General features: G+C 38.3%; 1 protein-coding gene across 1 annotated transcript in view; it reads right to left on the minus strand.

Annotated features, from left to right (window-relative positions):
- The window catches only part of LAT (linker for activation of T cells), a 100,805-nt gene that overhangs the window by 25,454 nt on the left and 51,101 nt on the right, over positions 1 to 24,250 (minus strand). Inside the window, exons 4-8 of the mRNA XM_053695154.1 lie at positions 18,994 to 19,037; positions 16,342 to 16,405; positions 7,237 to 7,298; positions 6,532 to 6,558; positions 963 to 1,038 (exon numbers count right to left, since the gene is read on the minus strand). Coding sequence (XP_053551129.1) covers positions 963 to 1,038; positions 6,532 to 6,558; positions 7,237 to 7,298; positions 16,342 to 16,405; positions 18,994 to 19,037 — 273 coding nt within the window. The remainder of the gene's footprint in view (positions 1 to 962; positions 1,039 to 6,531; positions 6,559 to 7,236; positions 7,299 to 16,341; positions 16,406 to 18,993; positions 19,038 to 24,250) is intronic.

The following is a 24,250-nucleotide window of genomic DNA, read 5'->3' on the forward strand; positions in this document are numbered from 1 at the left end:
ACTTAAATAGGGAAGACTAAAACCTTTTAAGACCACATATATCCTGCATGTGCGTGTGTATGTACTTATATAGGGAAGACAAAAACCTTATAAGACCACATATATCCTGTATGTGCATGTGTATGTACTTATATAGGGGAGACTAAAACCTTATAAGATCACATATATCCTGCATGTGCGTGTGTATGTACTTACATAGGGAAGACTAAAACCTTATAAGACCACATATATCCTGCATATGTGTGTGAATGTACTAATATAGGGAAGACTAAAACCTTATAAGACCACATATATCCTGCATGTGCGTGTCTATGTACTTATATAGGGGAGACTAAAACCTTTTAAGAACACATATATCCTGCATGTGCATGTGTATGTACTTAAATAGGGAAGACTAAAACCTTATAAGACCACATATATCCTGCATGTGCATGTGTATGTACTTATATAGGGGAGACTAAAGCCTTATAAGACCACATATATCCTGCATGTGCGTGTGTATGTACTTATATAGGGGAGACTAAAACCTTATAAGACCACATATATCCTGCATGTGCGTGTGTATGTACTTACATAGGGAAGATTAAAACCTTATAAGACCACATATATCCTGCATATGCGTGTGTATGTACTAATATAGGGAAGACTAAAACCTTATAAGACCACATATATCCTGCATGTGTGTGTCTATGTACTTATATAGGGGAGAATAAAAACTTTTAAGAACACATATATCCTGCATGTGCATGTGTATGTACTTAAATAGGGAAGACTAAAACCTTTTAAGACCACATATATCCTGCATGTGCATGTGTATGTACTTATATAGGGAAGACTAAAACCTTATAAGACCAAATATATCCTGCATGTGCACATGTATGTACTTATATTGGGAAGATTAAAACCTTATAAGACTACATATATGCTGCATGTATTTATAAAAAGAGATATGGTGCACTTACATATATCCACCAATATAATTATCATTGGAATAATTTCCATCGTCATCATCTTCATCATCATTATCTTTGGTTTTGACTGCAATAAAATAGAACACATCAGGTCAGATATGCCAAAGTTTTAGATACTGGTCCATAGCTACACGTTTCATAGACAGTAATAGCAAAAGAGGACTTAAAGGAACTTTAAAAATTAACATTTTTCTTTCATGATTTAGATAGAACATACAATTTTTACAACTTTCCAATTTACTTCTATTATCTAATTTGATTTGTTTTCTTTGTATCCTTTGTTGAAAAGGATACCTAGGTAGGGTCAGGACCAGCACTACTGGAAGCTAGCAGCAGATCGGTTGCTGCATTTATATATATATATATATATATATATATATATATACACATCTTGTCACTGGCTCACCTGATGTGCTCAGCCAGATCCCAGTAGTGCATTGCTAAGGATACCAAGAGAATGAAGAAAATATGATAGCATTAGGTGTCTCAGGCAATCCTAAAATTCCAGTATACCCTAAGAATATTTCCAAACTGTTCAGAGTTGCAGTTCAGAAAGAGTTAATTGTACCACAATTGCTCTATTTTATCCTTATAGAAATGATGGACAGCAATATGCTGACTGCTTGCAGATCTCTCACTGCTTTCATGATATTTCTTTCTAAGTACAATATAACAGTTTTAACATCTGCTCTCCCATGTTGGGAAGCTTGTTTGAGAAATCATTGGGCGTTTTCTATTTCATACACTAGAGACAGGAAATGATTAGATAAGAATATGAAGCTTTAGAATTTCTGTTACTTAAAAAATGTATCATTCACACAACCTTATGGGCAATGAACAGACAACGCTTGCATTATAAAGATACAGAGAGAAGTGCACTCACAGGAACAAACAATCAGCTCAATACCAAAAGGCAACCAGACGTGGACTCCTTGCTCAGTGTGCTTGGAGTGATATGGCTACACCTCACTGACGAGGCCCAAGGAAGGCCAAAACGATCGTCTGGGGTTGCTGTGTTCCTTGTTCAGAGAGGCATTGCCTGCTATTTCGGCGCTGGACTGACGGTAATAGGCGGGATCAGACTGATATACTACAGGAAAGTTCTACTCTGTGAAAAGCATTACTGGGCTAAAAGAAGCTGCACCCAGGTGGTAAATTTCCATAGAACAGGCTAACAATCGTATTGAGCTGCTTTAAAAAGATGGTAAGTCCAACAGTCTGTGTCTAATTAAAGGACACAAAATCCAAAAACCCATAATGTATTTAATTAGGCAAGGCAAGACCATTTATTCTAACATCTTTTCCTGTAATTTACAGGCTGATATGCGTCCTGAATACTAAAATATGCCACACCTTCTTGACCCAGTGACGTGCTACACATATATTGTTAAAGCAGTGCACAAGCTTATTTGTAAAAGTTGTATATTCCAGTCATTTGTCATAGTGTTCCAGGGACATTCAAGCTCCCGAGTATTCATCGCTGAATTTCAACAAAAGATACAAAAAGAACGGAGAGAAATTTTGAGAATTTGATAATAGACGTAAATTAGAAAGTTGTTTAAAACTGCATGTTATATCTGAATAATGAAATAATAAAATTGGGTTTAGTGTCCTTTTAATATAGTTTTGCTGATGATGTCTTGCATATTTGTTTTACAAACTCAAGTCATGAAGAGTGCATTTAAACCTTTCCATATAATTTTAAGCAATGGGCCCCATTTATCAAGCTGCAAAAGCAGCTTTAGGGCACCCAGTGTTTAAGGTTGAGCCTGAAACGATAGTTAAATAGCAGTGGTCTTAAAACCGCTGCTGCTTAATCTGCCTACCACATTAAATGCGGCGGATTTAAATCATCTGATCCGATCATGATGATTGACAGACCCTGCTAGCGCCTCGTTGGCCGCCAGCGAGCAGGGGGCGGCTTGCACAAGAAACGTATGTGCAATGTTAAATGTTAATGTAAATGTGGAAAGCGTAGGCCGCAAATCATGTCCGCCCGACCTTTCAAAAATGGAGCCCACTATATTGACTAATTCGTAATAATAAACAAACTTTTTAATGTTACTATTTTATTAATTAACTAATCTATCGATGATAATGTCATAAAGTATACATGTTGCTGTAATGCTTGTGGGATATTTCCCTATCAGGCCAAACTTGGCCAGTAGTCTTATAATCCCGGCGTCAAGTGGAAGGATAAGGAAATATCACAGAACAAAGTGAGTGTAAGAAATGAGGTAAGCAGTACTCATGGTAGACTGAGTAGTCCTTCACGGCAACAAGATTAAGGCAGAGAATGGTCAGAGACTGGCAGAGTTCGGTAACAGAAAGGCAATCCAGCAGAATAGCAGTTCAGGGGTAAACCAATAGAATGGTCAGGAACAGGCAGAGGTCAGCAACAAAAGGTAATCCAGCAGTTTAGCAGTTAAGGGGTAAACCAGGCAGAGTAGTCAGACAGGCTGAGTTCAGCAATGATAAGGCAATCCGGCAATTCAAGGGTTAAACAGGCAGAGTAGTCAGACAGGCTGAGTTCAGCAATGATAAGACAATCCGGCAATTCAAGGGTTAAACAGGCAGAGTAGTCAGACAGGCAGAGTTCAGCAATAATACAGCAATCTAGCAATTTAAGGGTTAAACAGGCAGAGTAGTCAGACAGGCAGAGTTCAGCAATGATAAGGCAATCCGGCAATTCAAGGGTTAAACAGGCAGAGTAGTCAGACAGGCAGAGTTCAGCAATAATACGGCAAACCAGCAATACAAGTAATAAATCACCTAGGAGCACACACAGTAACACCTATACTTGAGCAGTGAATGTAAGTTATGCAGGTACTACATTGGCGTTGGTGTTTAAGAGCAGCAATGTGTTGCTCCATAGCCAAACTTTACTTTTAGGTGGGGTTAATTAGATAGTTACAAAAAGGCTCTAATACAAAAATCACACACTAACAAAATAGTGTAATGCATTTTTACATTACAACAGAATTCATAACCATCTCAGATCAGATTCCAGCCCACAGCTCCGCCCATAGAACACCGCCCATAACACCTTTGACCTCATAGGACCCTACACATGACGCATCCCAACTCCAACCTGCAACATGAACGTAGCTCTGCCCCTCCCTTCATGGCCCCACCCACAAGATCATTCACTTTCATGCCCCTGGGAAATTTAGGGACCTATGTTACAATGTTCAAACAGAAAGAGAAGCAGTCTGCCAGGAACGAACAACAGCTCAATTGCTTGTTCTATGGCCCAGTTACCACCACTTTTTGCCCAATTGTGCTTTTCCCAGAGGAAGACTTTCCTGAAGTATATCAGTCTGATCCCATCTAACATGGTCAGTCCAGCCCCAAAATACCAGGCAATGCTCATCTGAACAAGGGATGGGCCTTGTCAATAAGGTGTAGTCATATCCCTCTAAGCACATTGGTCAAGGAGTCCACATCTGGTTTTCCCATTACCCTTAAAATGGCAAATAATTAACCGTGGTCATTAAATAAAAAATAAATTGTTTTCTTAAAATGTAGTAATATGATTAATGTCTGAATATTTATACATTAAAAATGTTTACTATTAATGTCTTAATCTTCCTTCACCCACTGTATTTTTGCTTAGGAAAGATTTTAAACTCTTAAAAAAATAATAAAAAAACAACAACAACATAGTTCACTTCATTGTGTGCATCCTTTGTGTATGTTTTGTATTAGAAATACCGTTTGCATATACAAGGAGAGCATGTGTCTTTCCTAGCGCGATTGTGAGTTGCTGCTCCAACATGATTTAAGATACGTCCCTCAAGATAGTTTCACCAGGCCCTCCTTGTTTGATAGCTAAACTATTCATCTGTATTGTCAGTTTTGTTTAGGGTTTTAAGAGTTGTAACTAGTTGATGATCTATATAGGCAACTCACAACATAAATATATAGACAACTCACAAGATAAATATATAGGCAACTCACAAGATAAATATATAGGCAAGTGTCCAGTGTAGACCATGCACTGCATTGATAAATGTCACTTTTTACGCTGTTATACAGTTCCAGAATGATCACTTCACTTGGCACTCACTAGATATAGACTAGTGTGTATGTCTATTATGGGCTACAACTCCCACCATGCACTATTACTTCCAGTTCTTAGTATATCCAGTTCCGGAGCACTTACTCATTTCAAGCAGCCCCAATGGGAGACATGGCAGTGGCCCCCAGATACATTCAGCTTGATACCCCTGGTTTAAAGGTTCACAAGTGATACTGCGTAAACTGTGTCTGTAAAATATTCTAATATTTACCCGAGCTATAATTACAGCATCAGAGGTATCAAATGCTAAAATAACATAGCATATGATAACCGTCTTCTGCAATCTGAGAAGCATGTCATGTGACTTTTCCACTTATGGTACTGTTGCACAACAAAAATACAGGCGTATATTACAAGTAGAGCTCAATCGTTATCACAAGTAGGAAAAGCTCGAACACAAGGTTGTGACATTTTCACCGCTAGACCAAGACAGCATTAACAAAAATTGCAAGCTCACACTCCCTATACTTTCAATGAGAAGCACAAATCAGAAGCTCACGCTCATAAGTTCATGGCTAACCCTTGTACTTTAGCGATAATATCATTGGAAATATTAACCAAAGTTGAAAGCCCTGGTAAAGTCATTGTGACTAATCATACAGGACTTTAGAAACCAGAAAAAATGCTTCTTAGTTGTTGTCCTGAAATTTAAATAATTAACTATAGTCATTGGCCAATTATATGTAATGTCCCATAGCTCACAAGAACCAATAAAACGTGAGGATGCATAATTCTTGAATGCAGTTTGGGGGGGAAAAAGCTGTGCAAACGACTTAATGCAATGAGTGTATCTATGTAATATTGTATTAGTGTAATTTTAATGTCTCAATATTTAAATGTGATTTTTCTAAATTCACTGTATTTAAGACAATGTTTTATATAAATGCCTTTCTATCTATGGTATGGCCATAATTTGTGGCAGTCACAAGAAAGTATAGCCGGCACACTTTCAGATAAAACATCGGATCTTTATTCAGGTCACATATAAAAACTGAAGATCACGCCTAACATGTTTCGGCTACATTGCCTTAGTCGTAAACGTGATCTGAGTTAAAACATTTCAACAATTTATACCATGTCCTAAAGTCCCATTGGGTCTAATGAATCATGTGACTTGATTACATACAGATCTGGTATAAAGGTGGACTGAAGCTAATTAAGGGAATAAGTTGTCAAAATTTAAATTTAAACTGTAAGCAGCTAAAAAAGCTAACAAAGCTAAAAAAGCTGGACATAATAGAATAAACAGGCAGAGAAGGATTATAAGCATAATACATTAATATATTATTTAGTATTGTATTACCAGATCCAGCGATCAGACAAAATACAAAGTGAATCTCAGTATAATAATTTGGGTGTCTGTCTCTAAATAATTTTGTGTATAGTGATTTTATTTAATGAAAGTAATAAAGAAATTAATAAATAAATCAACACCATAAGAGTGAGAATGCACACACAAAAACAGACTCAGTAACTTACTCTCATTTTCATAGCTCGGTAGGCTGTCTGTAAATGAAACAGAGGAACATTATTCAGAAATGGGGTTATTAGTTAATAAATTATAAAATAGAGTGATTTATGTATGTATATATATATATATATATATATATAGAGAGAGAGAGAGAGAGAGAGAGAGAGAGAGAGAGAGAGAGAGAGAGAAAGAGAGGGGTTATATGGAGCAATAGGTGGAGTTATAGGGAGGGTTATATGGGCAATTGGTGCATGTAACCCTATCAATTACTCCTATTGCACCATATATCTTATATGGTCCAATAGGAGGAGTTATAGGGAGGGTTATATGCAGCAATAGGAGGAGTTAAAGGGAGGGTTATATGGAGCAATAGGAGGAGTTATAGGGCGGGTTATATGGAGCAATAGGAGGAGTTATAGGGAGGGTTATATTGTGCATTAGGAGTTATAGGGAGAGTTATATGCAGCAATAGGAGGGGTTACAGGGAGTGTTATATGGTGCAATAGGAGAAGTTATAAGGAGGGTTATGTGGGGCAATAGAAGGACTTATAGGAAGGGTAGTATAGATCAATAGGAGTTATAAAGATGGTTATATTTGACAATAGGAGTTATAGTTACTGACGGTTTTACTTCGGGGGTGCTTATCCTGACTGAGTCAGAACAGTATATGTGTGAAGTTTTAGAAGCTGTAGAAATATAATTAAATTCCTCACCTGTGTCTTTCACCATTATGCCCACTGAGCTCCTGCGACTCTCTGCTTGCGCTGGGGATCTACTGCGGAAGAAACGTTGTGACCGTTTGGTTAGATGCTGATACCATGAGAATGATAACATTCTCTTGTAACTGAACAAGGAATAACAAACTCACAACAGCAAAGTACAAGAACTAAAGACTGTGAGGTTCGGTTTTGCAGACTCTATGCCATCTGCTGGAAAGTTATTAATAAATAAATGGGAACTTATCGAGCATTCTCTGGAATGCCCCAAACTCCCCAGATCATGCAGAATTCACCCCTGCCTGACCTGACCCAATTCAGGTTACTGAAGCTCCACCCACAGGTCTCACAAACTCAGCCTCACAGCTCCCAATCTCAAAGATAATCCAAAAAATATTGGGAGGTATGGATAAGTATTCTTTTAGTGTAGTACATATAGATAAATACATAGACGTACAGACAGACAGATAGATAGATAGATAGATAAATGAACCATTTTTTATTTGTTTTATTTTACAGTTTAACTTGTATATATTTATTTCCTTTTCTATATTATTTATTCTTTTAAGTGGCCAAATCTTAAAATAGATTATAATGATTTGGATTTTTCTACAATTCCTTAATTGTTTCCCTGCTTATGCACAGGGCCACACTAATTTTCTCTTCATCATCCTGTTATTTTATTAGTGTATGCGCTCCCAAAGCTCGTACAAGACCATTGTTGTCATGCAGTACACCAGGGTTTCATAGTTCAGAAGTCAAGTTATCAACACTGGTTAATAAAATGTTGTACCTAATGACACTGAAACCCACAGGCTTTTATTAAACCACATGAGACCTCAGACACAGAGCCAATGGCTGTAACAGGAAGTGAGACGTTTGCTGACATCTAAGAACTCGCCAGACAATACAGACCAGTTCCTATTTTTGGGGAGCATCATGTAATATCTGTCAAATTAAATGATAATTTTTAGTACTCATCTGGAAATTAAACCATCTGTGAGAGAAAAGCCAAGAAAATAAAAACCAAGAGATATTGTGATTGAGATGAAAGAATGTATTAAATCAATGTAGTAAAAAGGCAGAGGCCTAGTGATGCAAAGCTGATGGTGTAGCTGGTAATCAGTTAGACAGTAAGGGGCCAATTTATCAATGTCAGTCCGACATGATACAAGGTAGCCTATCATTTCAGACAGACATCGCTGAATGCCGGCATTTAACATTGCACAAGCAGTTCACCAGAACTGCTTATGCAATGCCGCCCCCTGCAGATTTGCGAGGGTGTGTCAATCAGCCCGATCGTATAGGATCGGGCAGATTGCAGACCGCAGCCTCAGAGGCAGCGAACAAATTATGGAGCAGCGGTCTTTAGACCGCTGCTTCATAACTGCTGTTTATGGCTAGCCTGAAGGCTCGCGCGGAAACAGGGGTATCCATTCGGAGCTTGATAATTCAGTCCCTATATGTATCAACCCCAGTATAGATGAACATGTGAAGTGTGAATACTAGAGAGCAGCTGATAATTTAGGTATGAGGGGCAACGGAAACAGGGGGTGAAAAGGTTAGGCAGGTAGAGGAAAGGGAATAGAGGGAGGGTGGGAGACAGAGAGATATTAAGAGGGAAAGAGAGAGTGAGAGAGAGATAGAGAAAGAAAAAGAGAAGGAGAGAAAGATAGATCGAAAAAGAGACAGAGGAGAGAAAGATAGAGATAGAAGGAGACAGAGAAAGAGTGAAAAATAGAGAGAGAAGGAGAGAGAGAAGGGGAGAGAGAGAAGGGGAGAGAGAGAAGGCGAGAGAGAAGGCGAGAGAGAAGGAGAGAGAGAAGGAGAGAGAGAGAAGGAGAGAGAGAAGGCGAGAGAGAAGGAGAGAGAGAAGGAGAGAGAGAAGGAGAGAGAGAAGGAGAGAAAGAAAGAAAGAAAGATAGAAAGAAAGAAAGAAAGAAAAAGAAAGAAAGAGAACCAGTTTTCACACACCACAGAGAGTCAGCAGTGGTTTATATGACACAAATTAAAGGGACATAATACTTATCTGCTAAATCACTTGAAAGTGATGCAGCATAACTGTATAAAGCATAACTGTAAAAAGGGAAATATCACCTTAGAATTTCTATGTAAAAAATGAAGATATTTTACCTCACAATTTCTTCAGCTCACTGTGTAAAAAATTATACTTCAGCTGCTGTTTAGCTGCAGGTAAAAACAAAAAAGTAGAAATGAACAGCAGCCAATCAGCACCAGCAGAGCTGAGGTCAAGAACTGTGATCTCATGAGATTTCATATTAAACTTCCTTAAACTGAATAAGGAGAAAACATGAATGTACATGAGGCACGCTCCCTTGCAGTTCCCGGGACAGGCATACTGATTTGTTGCTTAAAGTCCTTTACAATGGGGTATGAATACTTAGGATATTTTGAGGTAAAATATCTTTCTATTACATATAGATGTTCAGGTGATATTTTATTGTCAACTTTTTACAGCTATGCTGCATCACTTTCAAGTGTTTCAACATTTAAAAGGACACTTAACCCAAATTTTTTCTTTCATGATTCAGATAGAGCATACAATTTTAAACAACATTTCAATTTACTTCTATTATCTAATTTGCTTCATTCTTTAGATATCCTTTGTTGAAGAAATATCAATGTTCATGGCTGAGCCAATCACACAAGGCATCTACTTGCAGCCACCAATCAGCAGCTACTGAGCCTATCTAGATAGGATTTTGAGCAGAGGATACCAAGAGAATGAAGCAAATTAGATAATAGAAATAAGTTTGAAAGCTGTTTAAAATTGCATGCTCTATCTAAACCATGAAAGAACATGTTTGGGTCTCATGTCCCTTTAAGTATCATAGCCCTTTAAGTTTTAACTCACACAATACACACCACCGTCAGCTCTCTGAGCTTGAATACTGGTGCACGGGCCCTCACAGCATATGTGCGTATGCCTCTGGAAAACAATACTAACTTTACTAGAAGCAATATTTCTAATGGATGTATATTACAAAAATGCTTATATTTAAAACTGAAATAAACCCATGTACATTTAAATTTTGCCCTTTATATCCTTTTAAATAACAGAAAAAACTTGTGACTGTACACTTTTTTTTAACTATGCATAATTAAAACACTGGAGGACTACAAAGAAGCTATCACAGAAGATGTATCCGACCTATCCCAAACAATATCTTCACAACAACAATCTTTATCAGAGATCCAGGAAAAGCTTGAAGATCTTGAGAACAGAAGCAAGAGAACGAACATCAGAATTAAAGGAATCCCTGAGTCTATCTTAGCTAGAGATCATCTTCCCTACCTTCAGTAGCTATTCACTCAAATAACTGGGGGGGAAAAAGACACTCAATTTAGCGTTGAATGGGCACATTGGGCCCTTAAGCCAAAACCTAAGGATGAAGGGACCCCAAGAGACGTTATCATTAAGATGACTTTATTTCCAGAGAAGGAAAGAATTCTAAGGGCAGCCATGGATAACCCAACATTCAAATGCCAAGGTAATATCGTGCAACTGTACCAGGATCTTTGTCCTAGAACACTCCAACAAAGGGGAGACCTCAGACCCCTTACTACCTTACTGAGGAAGAACCAAATACAATACAAATGGGGGTTCCCATTTGCTCTTCATATAAGGAAGGACAATAACACCATAACCATCAAAGATGAAGAAGACATTTCTAAGGTCTGTAAACCATTGGGTTTAGAGACGCCACCTTCTCCGGAAAATTCAATGGATCTTCAGAGATGACAGATTCCTAAGCAACTACAAGCCAACAAATTTGCAAAATGGACCAAGATCAATCGGAAAAAGCAGAAGACAGGACAACCTCATCAGCTTTCAACTACTTGAGGGACTGTAAAGTCACCTAATTATGGGAAATGGAATCGTATCTGGACACCTTTGTAGGACTCTAGATAGATCTGAAAGGATTCATCTGGACACTTGATCTTCGTCCCATTCGTCCTCTTACATTGTGGGTTCGTGAGTATATGATATGCCTTGCTTGCGAACATGACCCATGCGAACATAGATCAGTAACTGGTTGGCTGTCGGATGGCATCCTAATTAGAGTTATGGAACTTTATATACGTAAGTGCTATTGTTATTAATGTTTTATATGTAATTTATTTTTTTCGTTGCTCTATTGACCCTTATCAGGGTAATACTATTGATTGTATTTTTAACCAACCCCATGTTGGGGGGCATACATTTTAGGTAATTTTTTTCTCAAATAGTTACTAATCAGAGTTCTGTATGTTTTGTTTACTATAATGCTGTCTTGCAAGGACAACTTGTTACCATTGATGCTGCCTGAAGATATGTATATTGTGGAGCTCTGCCTTTACGGCTGTATCTATCCTCTGGATATGCAGGGACTTTTGCAGAGCAATACTTGAGACATTTTTGTGATGTTGCCTAATATTACTATACTCTCACATAATGTGAGAGGACTGAACTCAGACAGTAAAAGATGTTCAGCCATATCCCAATATCTGAGTCTCAAAGCTAACATAGTCTTTCTCCAGGAGACCCATTTTATTAAAGCCCAAATCCCTAAATACTGGGTTAAACAATACTCAAATAGTTTTCATCCCACAGCAGACACAAAGAAAAGGGGGGTATCCATATTAATTCATCATTCCATAGATTTTAAACACGTATCTACAATTTCCGACTCAGAGGGTAGATACCTAATAATAAGAGGCCAGATCCAAGATACAGATATAACCTTATGTAATATATATGCCCCTAATGAAAACCAACATACGTTCTTTAAACATATTTCGCACCTTCAAGTTCTCACTCAATGGTATCTATACCAGCCAAGTCTTACACCCAATGTTACTCTCTTCATCCATCCATACATGTGTGTGGTCAGACCACTCTATAGTTAGTCTACAGGTAAAGGGAGTGCATGATTCTGACAGAGTCAGATAATGGACATTCAACCCACATTTGCTAAGAGATCCGCTTAATCATAAAAACACTCTCCAACAACTGATAGAATATTGGGACTTGAACTATGGCTCGACATCTAATCCAATCCATATATGGGCTGCCCAAAAAGCCTATGTCCGAGGAATTCTGATTAATCATAAGAAACATCATACTAAACAAAGAAAGGCTCTCTTAACCAAATTATACCAAGAAATAGAATCACTAGAACACAAAATCAACAAACAAGACTCAATACTGACATCACTCCAAAGTAAAAGAGAATCCTTAGCCGAAATCCTAAATCAACAAGCCACATGAGCTATTCACGCACTAAGGGTTAATTATTATATATATGCCAACAAACCCGATAGATACATGGCACACAAGATTAGAGCACAATGCAGGGCCTCCATGATAACCAATATTCAAAAATCCGATGGAATTCTGACCTCCCACCCTCAAACCATAGTTGATACGTTCACAGACTATTATGGAAAATTATATGATGGCAAGAAAACTACTCAAAATTCACAAACTATTTATATTACTAAAAACTTTTTATCAGAAGCCCAATTAAATTGTATCTCTAAGGAGGATAGGGAAACTCTTAACGCCCCATTCTCACAAGCTGACATACTTGCAGTTATAAAAGAATTAAAGGGACAGGAAACCCACATTTTTTATTTCATGATTTAGCAAGAGCATGCAATTTTAAACAACTTTCTAATTTACTTATATTATCTAATTTGCTTCATTCTCTTGATATTCTTTGCTGAAAAGCATATCTAGATAGGCTCAGTAGCTGCTGATTGGTGGCTGCACATAGATGCCTCATGTGATTGGCTCACCCATGTGCATTGCTATTTCTTTAACAAAGGATATCTATAAAATTAAGCATATTAGATAATAGAAGTAAATTGGAATGTTCTTTAAAATTGTATTCTCTATCTGAATCATGAAAACAAATATTTGGGTTTAGTGTCCATTTAAAGCCAGGTAAAGCTCCGTGACCTGATGGTTTCTCAGGAGAATACTACAAGCTATTTAAAATAGCTCTGATACCCCTCTTAACTAAATTTTGTAACCACATCATGGAAGGACACGCTATCCCATCAGAGTTGCTTCATGCCAAGATAATAGTTATCCCAAAGCCCGGCAAAAATCCCAAATTATGTTCTAGCTACCCCCCAATCTGCCTTATAAATCAGAACCTTAAAATGTTTACCAAAATCCTTGCGCATAGGCTGAAGCATATTTTACCATCACTGGTACACTCAGATCCAGTGGGGTTCATTACGGGAAGAGAGGCGCCTGATAATATCAGACAAATGATTAATATTATCCACTATCTTACTACAACCAAAACACCTTCCCTGCTCCTAACTTTGGACGCGGAGAAGGCATTTGATAGGGTTGATTGGAATTTCATGTTGGTGGTCCTCCAACACTTGGGTTTCATGGGATCTTTAATTAAAGCCCTAGAGGCTATAAACTCCACGCCGAGTGCCAAAGTATCCTCCTCAGGTTATAAATCTAGAATATTCCCTATTCTCAACGGGACTAGACAAGGCTGTCCTCTCTCCCCATTGTTATTCGCCTTGAGCATTGAACCTCTAGCAGCCAAAATTAGATATTCTCCAGATGTGACAGGTGTTAGGATTCGAGATGTAGATTATTAACTATCTTTCTTTACAGATGATATTTTAATGTCAATAACATAACCATTAATCTGTCTACCTAACCTATTTGGAATTTTAAAGCAATTCTCCATGATTTCTGGATATCAAATAAACTTCGACAAGTGTGAAGCCTTACCTGTAGCTTTACCCCAACACTCGCAGAAATTCTTAGAATTAAATTTTGACATGAAGTGGGCCAAAAATTCTATCAAATACTTAGGGATTCATTTAACCACACAATATGAACAACTATTCAAATATAATTATCTACCAATTTTTAAGGAAATCAGAAAAGACCTTCAGAAATGGAAACAATATAATTTTTCTTGGCTAGGACGTATCTCGGCAGTCAAAATGAACGTGCTTCCTTGCCTGTTATACTTGTTTAGATCATTGCCCATTAAGATACCAACACCAGATCTAAATTCTCTTCAAAAATAAATTCAGTCATATATAAGAGGGGCAAAGATGACTAGAATCCCAAATACAATCATGACAAGACACAGAAAGATTGGGGGACTGGGAGCTCCTGACCTCTTGGATTACTATTGAGCTTCCAGACTAGCACAAGCTACTCTATTACACAGAGCCTCCAAGGATGTTCTTTGCACTTTCTTGGAAGCAGACATGGGAGGCTGGGACTACCAAGACGCAATATTATGGGACAAACACCATCCTAATACTGAATATAGCCAACTTAAATCCCCTACGACTGATTCCACTGCACAAATATGGTCCTTTCTAGCAATAAACAAAACATTGATTCCCACTAACACACTTACAATGTCAATTAGGTATCTACTTAGTAGAGATTTCCACAATCAAATAAGTAAATGGGAAAATAAAGGACTTTACCGAGTAGCGGACCTTTTGGAGAATGGGAAAATGTTACAATATTCCCAAATACAACACAAATTAGACCCAGTACACACCCATTGGTACCTGTATTTACAAATTTCATCATCCCTACATAAATATCTTAACCCCTTCCCCACACCCCCAACCACTATTCTAGAAACCATATGCAATTCCACAAGTAGACCAAAACAGTCCATTTCCAAATTGTATATAGCAATTCAAACTCTCACCAATAGTAATAAATCTTCTGCCATGTTAAAATATCACTCTAGAAAAGAAGAATTACGATAGAATCTTTAGTTCAGCTACCAAAGGTCTACTGAGTGTAGATCTACGGGAAAACACATTAAAAACTATTTACAGATGGTATCTTACCCCGATTAGAACCTCTCATATGTCTAATAATAGCACTAGACTCTGTTATAGGGGTTGTGGAAGTGTGGGAACATATGTCATACAGTATGTGGTGGGATTGTGAGATTGTGCAACCGATCTGGAAATCTTTATCGACCTTACATTTTAGAAGAAAATATCCCGCTCTCCAGGAAACAAGCATTGCTTCATGAACCACTCAAAAAGTATAACAAGCACATTAATACTTGTATATGAATCTTATGTACTGTAACCAGGATTTGTGTAGCACGTTACTGGAGCGCCCTCTCGGTCAGAAGTACACAATAAAATTTCACACACTTATATAATGTATAATTTGGCAGCTAGTGTTTTAGACATTAAAGAGAATAATGACAAGGTTTGGTTCTACTGGGGTCTAAATAATACATCACCAACAAACAAAGGGGATAGTACATAGAAGAGAGTCAACACCTGAATTCGTCTTAAACTTTGGGCACTGTCACTTTTTGGGTTGGGTCGATTGGTATCTTATGTTTCTAAAGATAGTCTTTTATGATACAGGTCTTGCTGACAGCATTGTTAAAGGTTTGTTTGTTTTTGTTATTTACTATAGGTATTTTATTACATTGTAAAGTGGTACAAACTCAGCAATAAATTAAGAAATAAGGTGTCTTGGGAAAAGCATAATTCACCTAAAGTTTTTACCACTGAAAAACCAGAGATAAGATGTGAAGCTAAATTTATTTATATGTCTGTTTTTACATATATGTAATATCTTTCTCAAAAAAAAAAAAAGATTTAAACTAAATACCAAACAAGGAGAACCAGAAATGGGTTATATGCTTTGACTACACCATGAAAAACGGGACAACAATATTAATGTGTCAAAGGAATGTCCCCTTATCACACGCTGTGTACATGCACCTAGCATTTCAGAGCCAGTAATTAAAGCAACTGCCGAGAACTCTCTGCCTCTTGGAGTCACATGGTATCTGATAGTGGTGCAGCAGCCTATCTCTATTCTTCCAGACTTCTACGTATGTATGTGTGGTTAATAATGGCTTCTATGATTTGTTTCCTTCCCGGTACCCGGCAACTATTCCTGTCTATTCCTGTCCTCTAAGACTAGTTATTTTTTGGTTATGATATACACTAACTCCAGACCACTTTGCACTTCACGTTTCTCTTATGTGGATGTGTGACATGGGTGGAAGGCACCAAAAGCGCTTGCCCTTTGTGAGAAAGGAAGGAACTTACGGGATAGAGAGGAACTGGTCCTGAGAAGATATGATTGTTGGAGATGACAAACTCTGGTGGGTACCTGTCACAGTAAAATAAAATGAAGATATTAGAGCAGCCGATGATCCAAATTCTTTTTGTTTAGTTTATTTTTTAAGAACATAATGAATTGTCATATCTCCCTCTCTGGCTGTAGGTAGGTAGTTACATGTACAGTATTAAAAGTCAAGAATAGGGATACTTAAAGTGATGGTAAACTTTAAATAATCAAATGCCATAAATGTAATCTTTGCCATTAAAAAGTATATGTGTACCTTGTTTGTTTTTATCCCCTCTGTGAAAGGGTTAATTTAGTGCATATAATAATGCTTCTATTACAATGTTATGCCAGCCCACATGGATGAACTCTTTTTTTTTTTATGACAATTCCAGTGAACATCCAATTAACATGTGTGTCATATGACAATCTTGAAGTCCAGCCCCTTCAAAGCCCTTAGGAAGCCTATGTAGAGAGTGAATTTGACTGCTCTATACATCACAACCCAGCCAGAAGAGGAAATTAGGGGTGCGGAGGAACAGATAATACCAATTAGGATCAAAAATATTTTATTATAAAATATATATACAGTTTAAAAAAATATTTATGTGGTTTTACTTGCAAACTAATATATTTTTTATTGGAACATTCATTATAGTCTAAAATTTGCCATCACTTTAAATATCTAGAGTCAGGAGCAAGTGACGCAGCATAATTTGCATTAAAGACCATTAAAATTACACATCAACAGATGCATAATAAAAAGAAAATGCTAAAGCACTTAGGGGCCAATTATCTAAACCTTGCCAGATCAGATGGTTTTTCACGCCGACCCTCACTGGGGCTGCCCTGGTGGAATCATAAAAAAGGGGCAGTCCCTGCGAGTGGCGAATTATCTCCTATTTAAAGTAATGCAGCTCGCTGGAAAGGGAAATTTCGCTGTGTAGGGCGAAGTCAGCAGAGGACGCAGGACACACTTTAAAAATGAAATCCGGCAGCCACTATAAATCCCATTACGCTGCTTTCTGCATATTGCATCTTACAATTGTCTATATTTTCCTATGCCTGTGTTTGTCTATTAGGGTATTAAGTATTTTGAGTATTTTTTCATAACTTCGCGACCTTTTTATTTGCGAGAAGAGACAGTGAGATCTGTAGGGCAGACATCTTTTGATAATTACACTGGGATTTGAGAGACAAATACACACCCATGGAACGCCCATGTTCAGCGCATTTCAGGATAAAACAACAGTTATGTTTTTTGCACATCCAGTGTACTTAAATTACTATTTACCTTGTGCATATTGAATACAATTTATTCCTGTGTAATTTACATACAAATTTTACATTTTTGATAAAATACAATTTATGGTGAACAATTTTGTTATGATATTTGATGCAACTTAACAATACAATTTTTTCCTGCATATTTATGCGTGAAAGGATAAATTATTTGCTTTGTATGGTTTTAAAATTATGATTGTAATTGTGCACTTTTGTAATGTCTGCATGTCCTCCCCATACAAAAATGCCGTATACGCCCTTTAGTGACACGCTCTGTTTTCAGGGTAAAAAGAGACTTTATATAATTCCACCAGGTAAATAGGACTGGCTATTATTCTTTAATGATCTCGCCAGCCCAGAGACCATTAGATAATCGGCTCTTTAGTCTGAATTTTAAATGGGAAGTAGATTTTTTTTTCTGACAAATTTTTCTGACAAATTTCAAAGTTAGTTTCATTTTCCTTCCCCTGCATCATGTGACAGCCATCAGCCAATCACAAAATGTATATACTGTGATTGTGTGCACATGCTCAGTAGGTGCTGGTGCCTCAGAAAAGCATCTATATAAAAAGATTGTACACAGTATAATAATGGAAGTGAATTGGAAAGTTGTTAAAATGACGTGCTCAATCTGAATCATAAAACCTTAATTTGACTTCAGTGGCCCTTTAATGTGCTTGAACAACATCACTTCTTGCTGGTCATATTTGAGTTCTCAGTGGCGTGTGGCCAGATGAAGACATCAAAGAAAAATGGTATCATAAAATTGTTCTATGTTTAAGTGACATAAAGGGGGTGAAAAACATTGATCTGCGTATTCCTGGGACAAATGGGTTAAATCACTAATTTGTATGTGTTATTGGCACAGAGTTACTGCTCTGTGGTTAATTAGCAGCAAACAGGTGTAAGAAAATCACTGTCTTGTCTTACTGGAAGCCTAAGGGGTAGATTTATTATGCAGCGGATGTGCATTCTACGCCCATCGTTTCAGGCTCCCCTAAACGGAAGTTAAGAAGCAGCAGTCGTAAGATAGGATCGGGATGATTGACACCCCCTGCTAGCAGGCGATTGGCCACGTCTGAGCAGGGGGCGGCATTGCACAAGCATTTCACAAGAAATGCTTGTGCAATGATAAATGCTGACCTTTAATAAATCTACCCTTAGGGGTTAAAACCAATGTGTGTAATTGTTAACCAGTGGTCTATGTTTCTGTTCTGTGTTTGTTTCTGGCAGACATGGGAATAATATTTACTAAACTAAAACTAACACTTCAGATAAGAAAGCACAGACAGTGATCCTATATAATCACTGAGCTATTTTAAAATGGGAAGATGGACTTCGGAACTTACCCAAGACAATGAAACTCGAACTTGGCGGTGAAGTAAATGTGGGTCTGGAAAGAAAGACAAATGTTATTCTATATAGAATAACACACACACGTATTGCTGGGAATTCATTGACAGAGTTGTTTTGTTAAAGAGTAAACCTAGATAGGCTGATTTTATTATTATTATCAGTTATTTGTAGAGCGCCAACAGATTCCGCAGCGCTAAAGACATGGGTCTAATATGCAAGGTAACAACTATGGGAGACAAAGGTATAGAAGGCTCTGCCAAGAGTTCCACTGTTTTAAATCAGCTCTCATGAAGGTGATCTATTAACAGCTAGGCTTGTAGGCTACATGCTAAGGGGTTCAAGGGGACAACTAAAGGAGGAGAGGAACTAAGATAAGAAAATGTTAGTGTATATTATATGTATCCCTAAACAGTAGAATCTTTAAGGAGAACTTGAAAGTTTGAAAACTAGAAGAGAGTCTTGTGGAGTGAGGCAGAGAGTTCCACAAAAGGGAGACCAGTTTGCAGAAGTCTTTTAGACTGGAATGTGAGGAGGTAACAAGAGAGGGGAAAGAAGAAGGTCATGAGCAGATTGAAGGGGATGGGAGGGAGAGTATCTGGAGACGAGGTCGGAGATATAGGGTGGAGTAGTGTTATTGAGAGCTTTAAAAGTTATGGTCAGTATTTTATGTTTATTCTGGAGGTTAGAGGAAGCCAGTGAAGGGATTGGCAGAGAAGTGCAGCAGATGAGGAGTGACATGTAAGGAAGATCAGCCTAGCAGAGGCATTTATTATGGATTGTAAAGGGAGATAGGTGGCAGCTAGGGAGGCCGGATAGGAGGAGTTGCAATTGTCAAGGCTGAAAATGATGAGAGAGTGGATTAAAGTCTTTGTTGTGTCTTGTGTGAGGAAGTAGCGAATTTGGAGATGTTTTTAAGGTGGAGGCGACAGGCATTGGCCAAAGACTGGATGTGGGTAGTAAATAAACAATATGTAGGTTGTGGAGAATTTAAAGAAATACACCTAATAAAATCAAACTTTATTGATAACCATATTAAAATTCCTTAAAGATAAAGGAAAACAAGTGAGTACATACAATTCCTTACTTTTATCTGGTCAAAGGGTTAAATATCAATAGTACCCTTTTGCAACATCGCTTGTCAGAAACAGGAAGGATACACAAAAAAGGGGAAATTATTAAAAAGTGGCCACGGGCTTAGGGCATACATGTGCAACAATGATAAAATATATTGTGTAATTATAGGTGGTTGGATATCACCTCATATTAGTTGATTAGTTGCTTAACATCAACCATATAGTTTTGGCAGTGACTGATATGTATTTCTAAGTTCACATGAATTATCCCTTTAAGTAGGATTTCAAACACTGAGTATATAAACAAATTATTTTAATGGGCTTATTTATCATATGCCATTCATGCTATATGAAGTTACTCTATCTTCCTTAAACGTTATATTAATCACGTGATGAATATCGATATCTTTCAGATATTCATAGGATAGTAACACATTTATAGCCCACAAGTATTTTGATAGTAATTATGGTTACTGGGTTCCCAGGGTTTATAACACACAGTTTCTAGCCTTAGTTATAGAATGTTAAGTCTCAATCAAACCACCACGCAAGCATTTCCTTTGAATAGGGCACTGATATCCATTTTAGCATGTATCAGCATATAAGATAGAAGGATAATTTACATGTATTTAATATCCACAGTTCATGCATACCGTCTTGTCTCATAACTATACATTTATTACTGTGTGTGCCGATATTTTTCAAGCACCCACTCTATAGATTACGAGGTCAGTTAAATGAAAGTTCCCAATCCCATACTTATACATACAATACATGTGATAGTCACCCGAATGATAACAATTAATAACAAAGTAGCAGAGATTTTAGCGCCGATATTTTTCAAGCACGTTTTTTGCCCATAAGCCCCGCCCACCGACGCGTTTCGTCACAATTACGTGACTTCGACACCCTGACAAAGTCACGTAATCGTGAGAGAACGCGTCGGTGGGCAGGGCTTATGGGCAAAAAACGTGCTTGAAAAATATCGGCACTAAAATCTCTGCTAATTTGTTTTTAATTGTCACCATTCGGTTGACTATCACATGTATTGTATGTATAAGTATAGGAATGGGAACTTTCATTTAACTGACCTCGTAATCTATAGAGTGGGTGCTTGAAAAATATTGGCACACATGGTAATGAATGTATAGTTATGAGACAAGACGGTATGCATGAACTGTGGATGTTAAATACATGTAAATGATCCTTCTATCTTATATGCTGATACATGCTAAAATGGATATTAGTGCCCTATTCAAAGGAAATGCTTGCGTGGTGGTTTGATTGAGACTTAACATTCTATAACTAAGGCTAGAAACTGTGTGTTATAAACCCTGGGAACCCAGTAACCATAATTACTATCAAAATACTTGTGGGCTATAAATGTGTTACTATCCTATGAATATCTGAAAGATATCGATATTCATCACGTGATTAATATAACGTTTAAGGAAGATAGAGCAACTTCATATAGCATGAATGGCATATGATAAATAAGTATAAAAAGAGAGAGAGATGCACTCAGCTGAGACAGAACAAAAGCTAGAAAAACTTCCGTGCCTGTTCATTTTTGGGTGCCACTCAGGGTGCATACTCTTTTAGCACACTATGCCCCTTCACAGAGAAAAAATATCCTGTAGCATATCAGTCTGACCCTGCCCAATGACAGTCCAGCGCCGAAATACCAGGCAATTCTTCTCTGAACAAGAGAAAACAACAACCCCAGACGATCGTTTCGGCCTTTTGTGGGCCTCGTCAGTGAGGTGCAGTCGCATCCCTCTAAGGGCATGTGTGCAAGGAGTCCACGTCTGGTTTCCCCTTTTACTCTTAGGGAGACCCAAGAGCAATTTGCATAAATATAAAAAGAGAGAGAGATGCACTCAGCTGAGACAGAACAAAAGCTAGAAAAACTTCCGTGCCTGTTCATTTTTGGGTGCCACTCAGGGTGCATACTCTTTTAGCACACTATGCCCCTTCACAGAGAAAAAATATCCTGTAGCATATCAGTCTGACCCTGCCCAATGACAGTCCAGCGCCGAAATACCAGGCAATTCTTCTCTGAACAAGAGAAAACAACAACCCCAGACGATCGTTTCGGCCTTTTGTGGGCCTCGTCAGTGAGGTGCAGTCGCATCCCTCTAAGGGCATGTGTGCAAGGAGTCCACGTCTGGTTTCCCCTTTTACTCTTAGGGAGACCCAAGAGCAATTTGCATAAATATAAAAAGAGAGAGAGATGCACTCAGCTGAGACAGAACAAAAGCTAGAAAAACTTCCGTGCCTGTTCATTTTTGGGTGCCACTCAGGGTGCATACTCTTTTAGCACACTATGCCCCTTCACAGAGAAAAAATATCCTGTAGCATATCAGTCTGACCCTGCCCAATGACAGTCCAGCGCCGAAATACCAGGCAATTCTTCTCTGAACAAGAGAAAACAACAACCCCAGACGATCGTTTCAGCCTTTTGTGGGCCTCGTCAGTGAGGTGCAGTCGCATCCCTCTAAGGGCATGTGTGCAAGGAGTCCACGTCTGGTTTCCCCTTTAACTCTTAGGGAGACCCAAGAGCAATTTGCATAAATATAAAAAGAGAGAGAGATGCACTCAGCTGAGACAGAACAAAAGCTAGAAAAACTTCCGTGCCTGTTCATTTTTGGGTGCCACTCAGGGTGCATACTCTTTTAGCACACTATGCCCCTTCACAGAGAAAAAATATCCTGTAGCATATCAGTCTGACCCTGCCCAATGACAGTCCAGCGCCGAAATACCAGGCAATTCTTCTCAGAAAACAACAACCCCAGACGATCGTTTTGGCCTTTTGTGGGCCTCGTCAGTGAGGTGCAGTCGCATCCCTCTAAGGGCATGTGTGCAAGGAGTCCACGTCTGGTTTCCCCTTTTACTCTTAGGGAGACCCAAGAGCAATTTGCATAAATATAAAAAGAGAGAGAGATGCACTCAGCTGAGACAGAACAAAAGCTAGAAAAACTTCCGTGCCTGTTCATTTTTGGGTGCCACTCGGGTGCATACTCTTTTAGCACACTATGCCCCTTCACAGAGAAAAAATATCCTGTAGCATATCAGTCTGACCCTGCCCAATGACAGTCCAGCGCCGAAATACCAGGCAATTCTTCTCTGAACAAGAGAAAACAACAACCCCAGACGATCGTTTCGGCCTTTTGTGGGCCTCGTCAGTGAGGTGCAGTCGCATCCCTCTAAGGGCATGTGTGCAAGGAGTCCACGTCTGGTTTCCCCTTTTACTCTTAGGGAGACCCAAGAGCAATTTGCATAAATATAAAAAGAGAGAGAGATGCACTCAGCTGAGACAGAACAAAAGCTAGAAAAACTTCCGTGCCTGTTCATTTTTGGGTGCCACTCAGGGTGCATACTCTTTTAGCACACTATGCCCCTTCACAGAGAAAAAATATCCTGTAGCATATCAGTCTGACCCTGCCCAATGACAGTCCAGCGCCGAAATACCAGGCAATTCTTCTCTGAACAAGAGAAAACAACAACCCCAGACGATCGTTTCGGCCTTTTGTGGGCCTCGTCAGTGAGGTGCAGTTGCATCCCTCTAAGGGCATGTGTGCAAGGAGTCCACGTCTGGTTTCCCCTTTTACTCTTAGGGAGACCCAAGAGCAATTTGCATAAATATAAAAAGAGAGAGAGATGCACTCAGCTGAGACAGAACAAAAGCTAGAAAAACTTCCGTGCCTGTTCATTTTTGGGTGCCACTCATGGTGCATACTCTTTTAGCACACTATGCCCCTTCACAGAGAAAAAATATCCTGTAGCATATCAGTCTGACCCTGCCCAATGACAGTCCAGCGCCGAAATACCAGGCAATTCTTCTCTGAACAAGAGAAAACAACAACCCCAGACGATCGTTTCAGACTGATATGCTACAGGATATTTTTTCTCTGTGAAAAGGCATAGTGTGCAAAAAGAGACTGCACCCTGAGTGGCACTGGCCTTGTGGACAAGCACAGAAGTTTTTCTAGCTATTGTTTTGTCTCAGTGAGTGCGTCTCTCTATTTTCTTGATTATATGATAAATAAGCCCATTAAAATAATTTGTTTATATACTGTGTTTGAAATCCTACTTAAAGGGATAATTCATGTGAACGTAGAAATACATATCAGTCACTGCCAAAACTATATAGTTGATGTTAAGCAACTAATATCTA

This window comes from Bombina bombina, chromosome 11 (assembly GCF_027579735.1).
Source record: "Bombina bombina isolate aBomBom1 chromosome 11, aBomBom1.pri, whole genome shotgun sequence".
Lineage (NCBI taxonomy): Eukaryota > Metazoa > Chordata > Amphibia > Anura > Bombinatoridae > Bombina > Bombina bombina.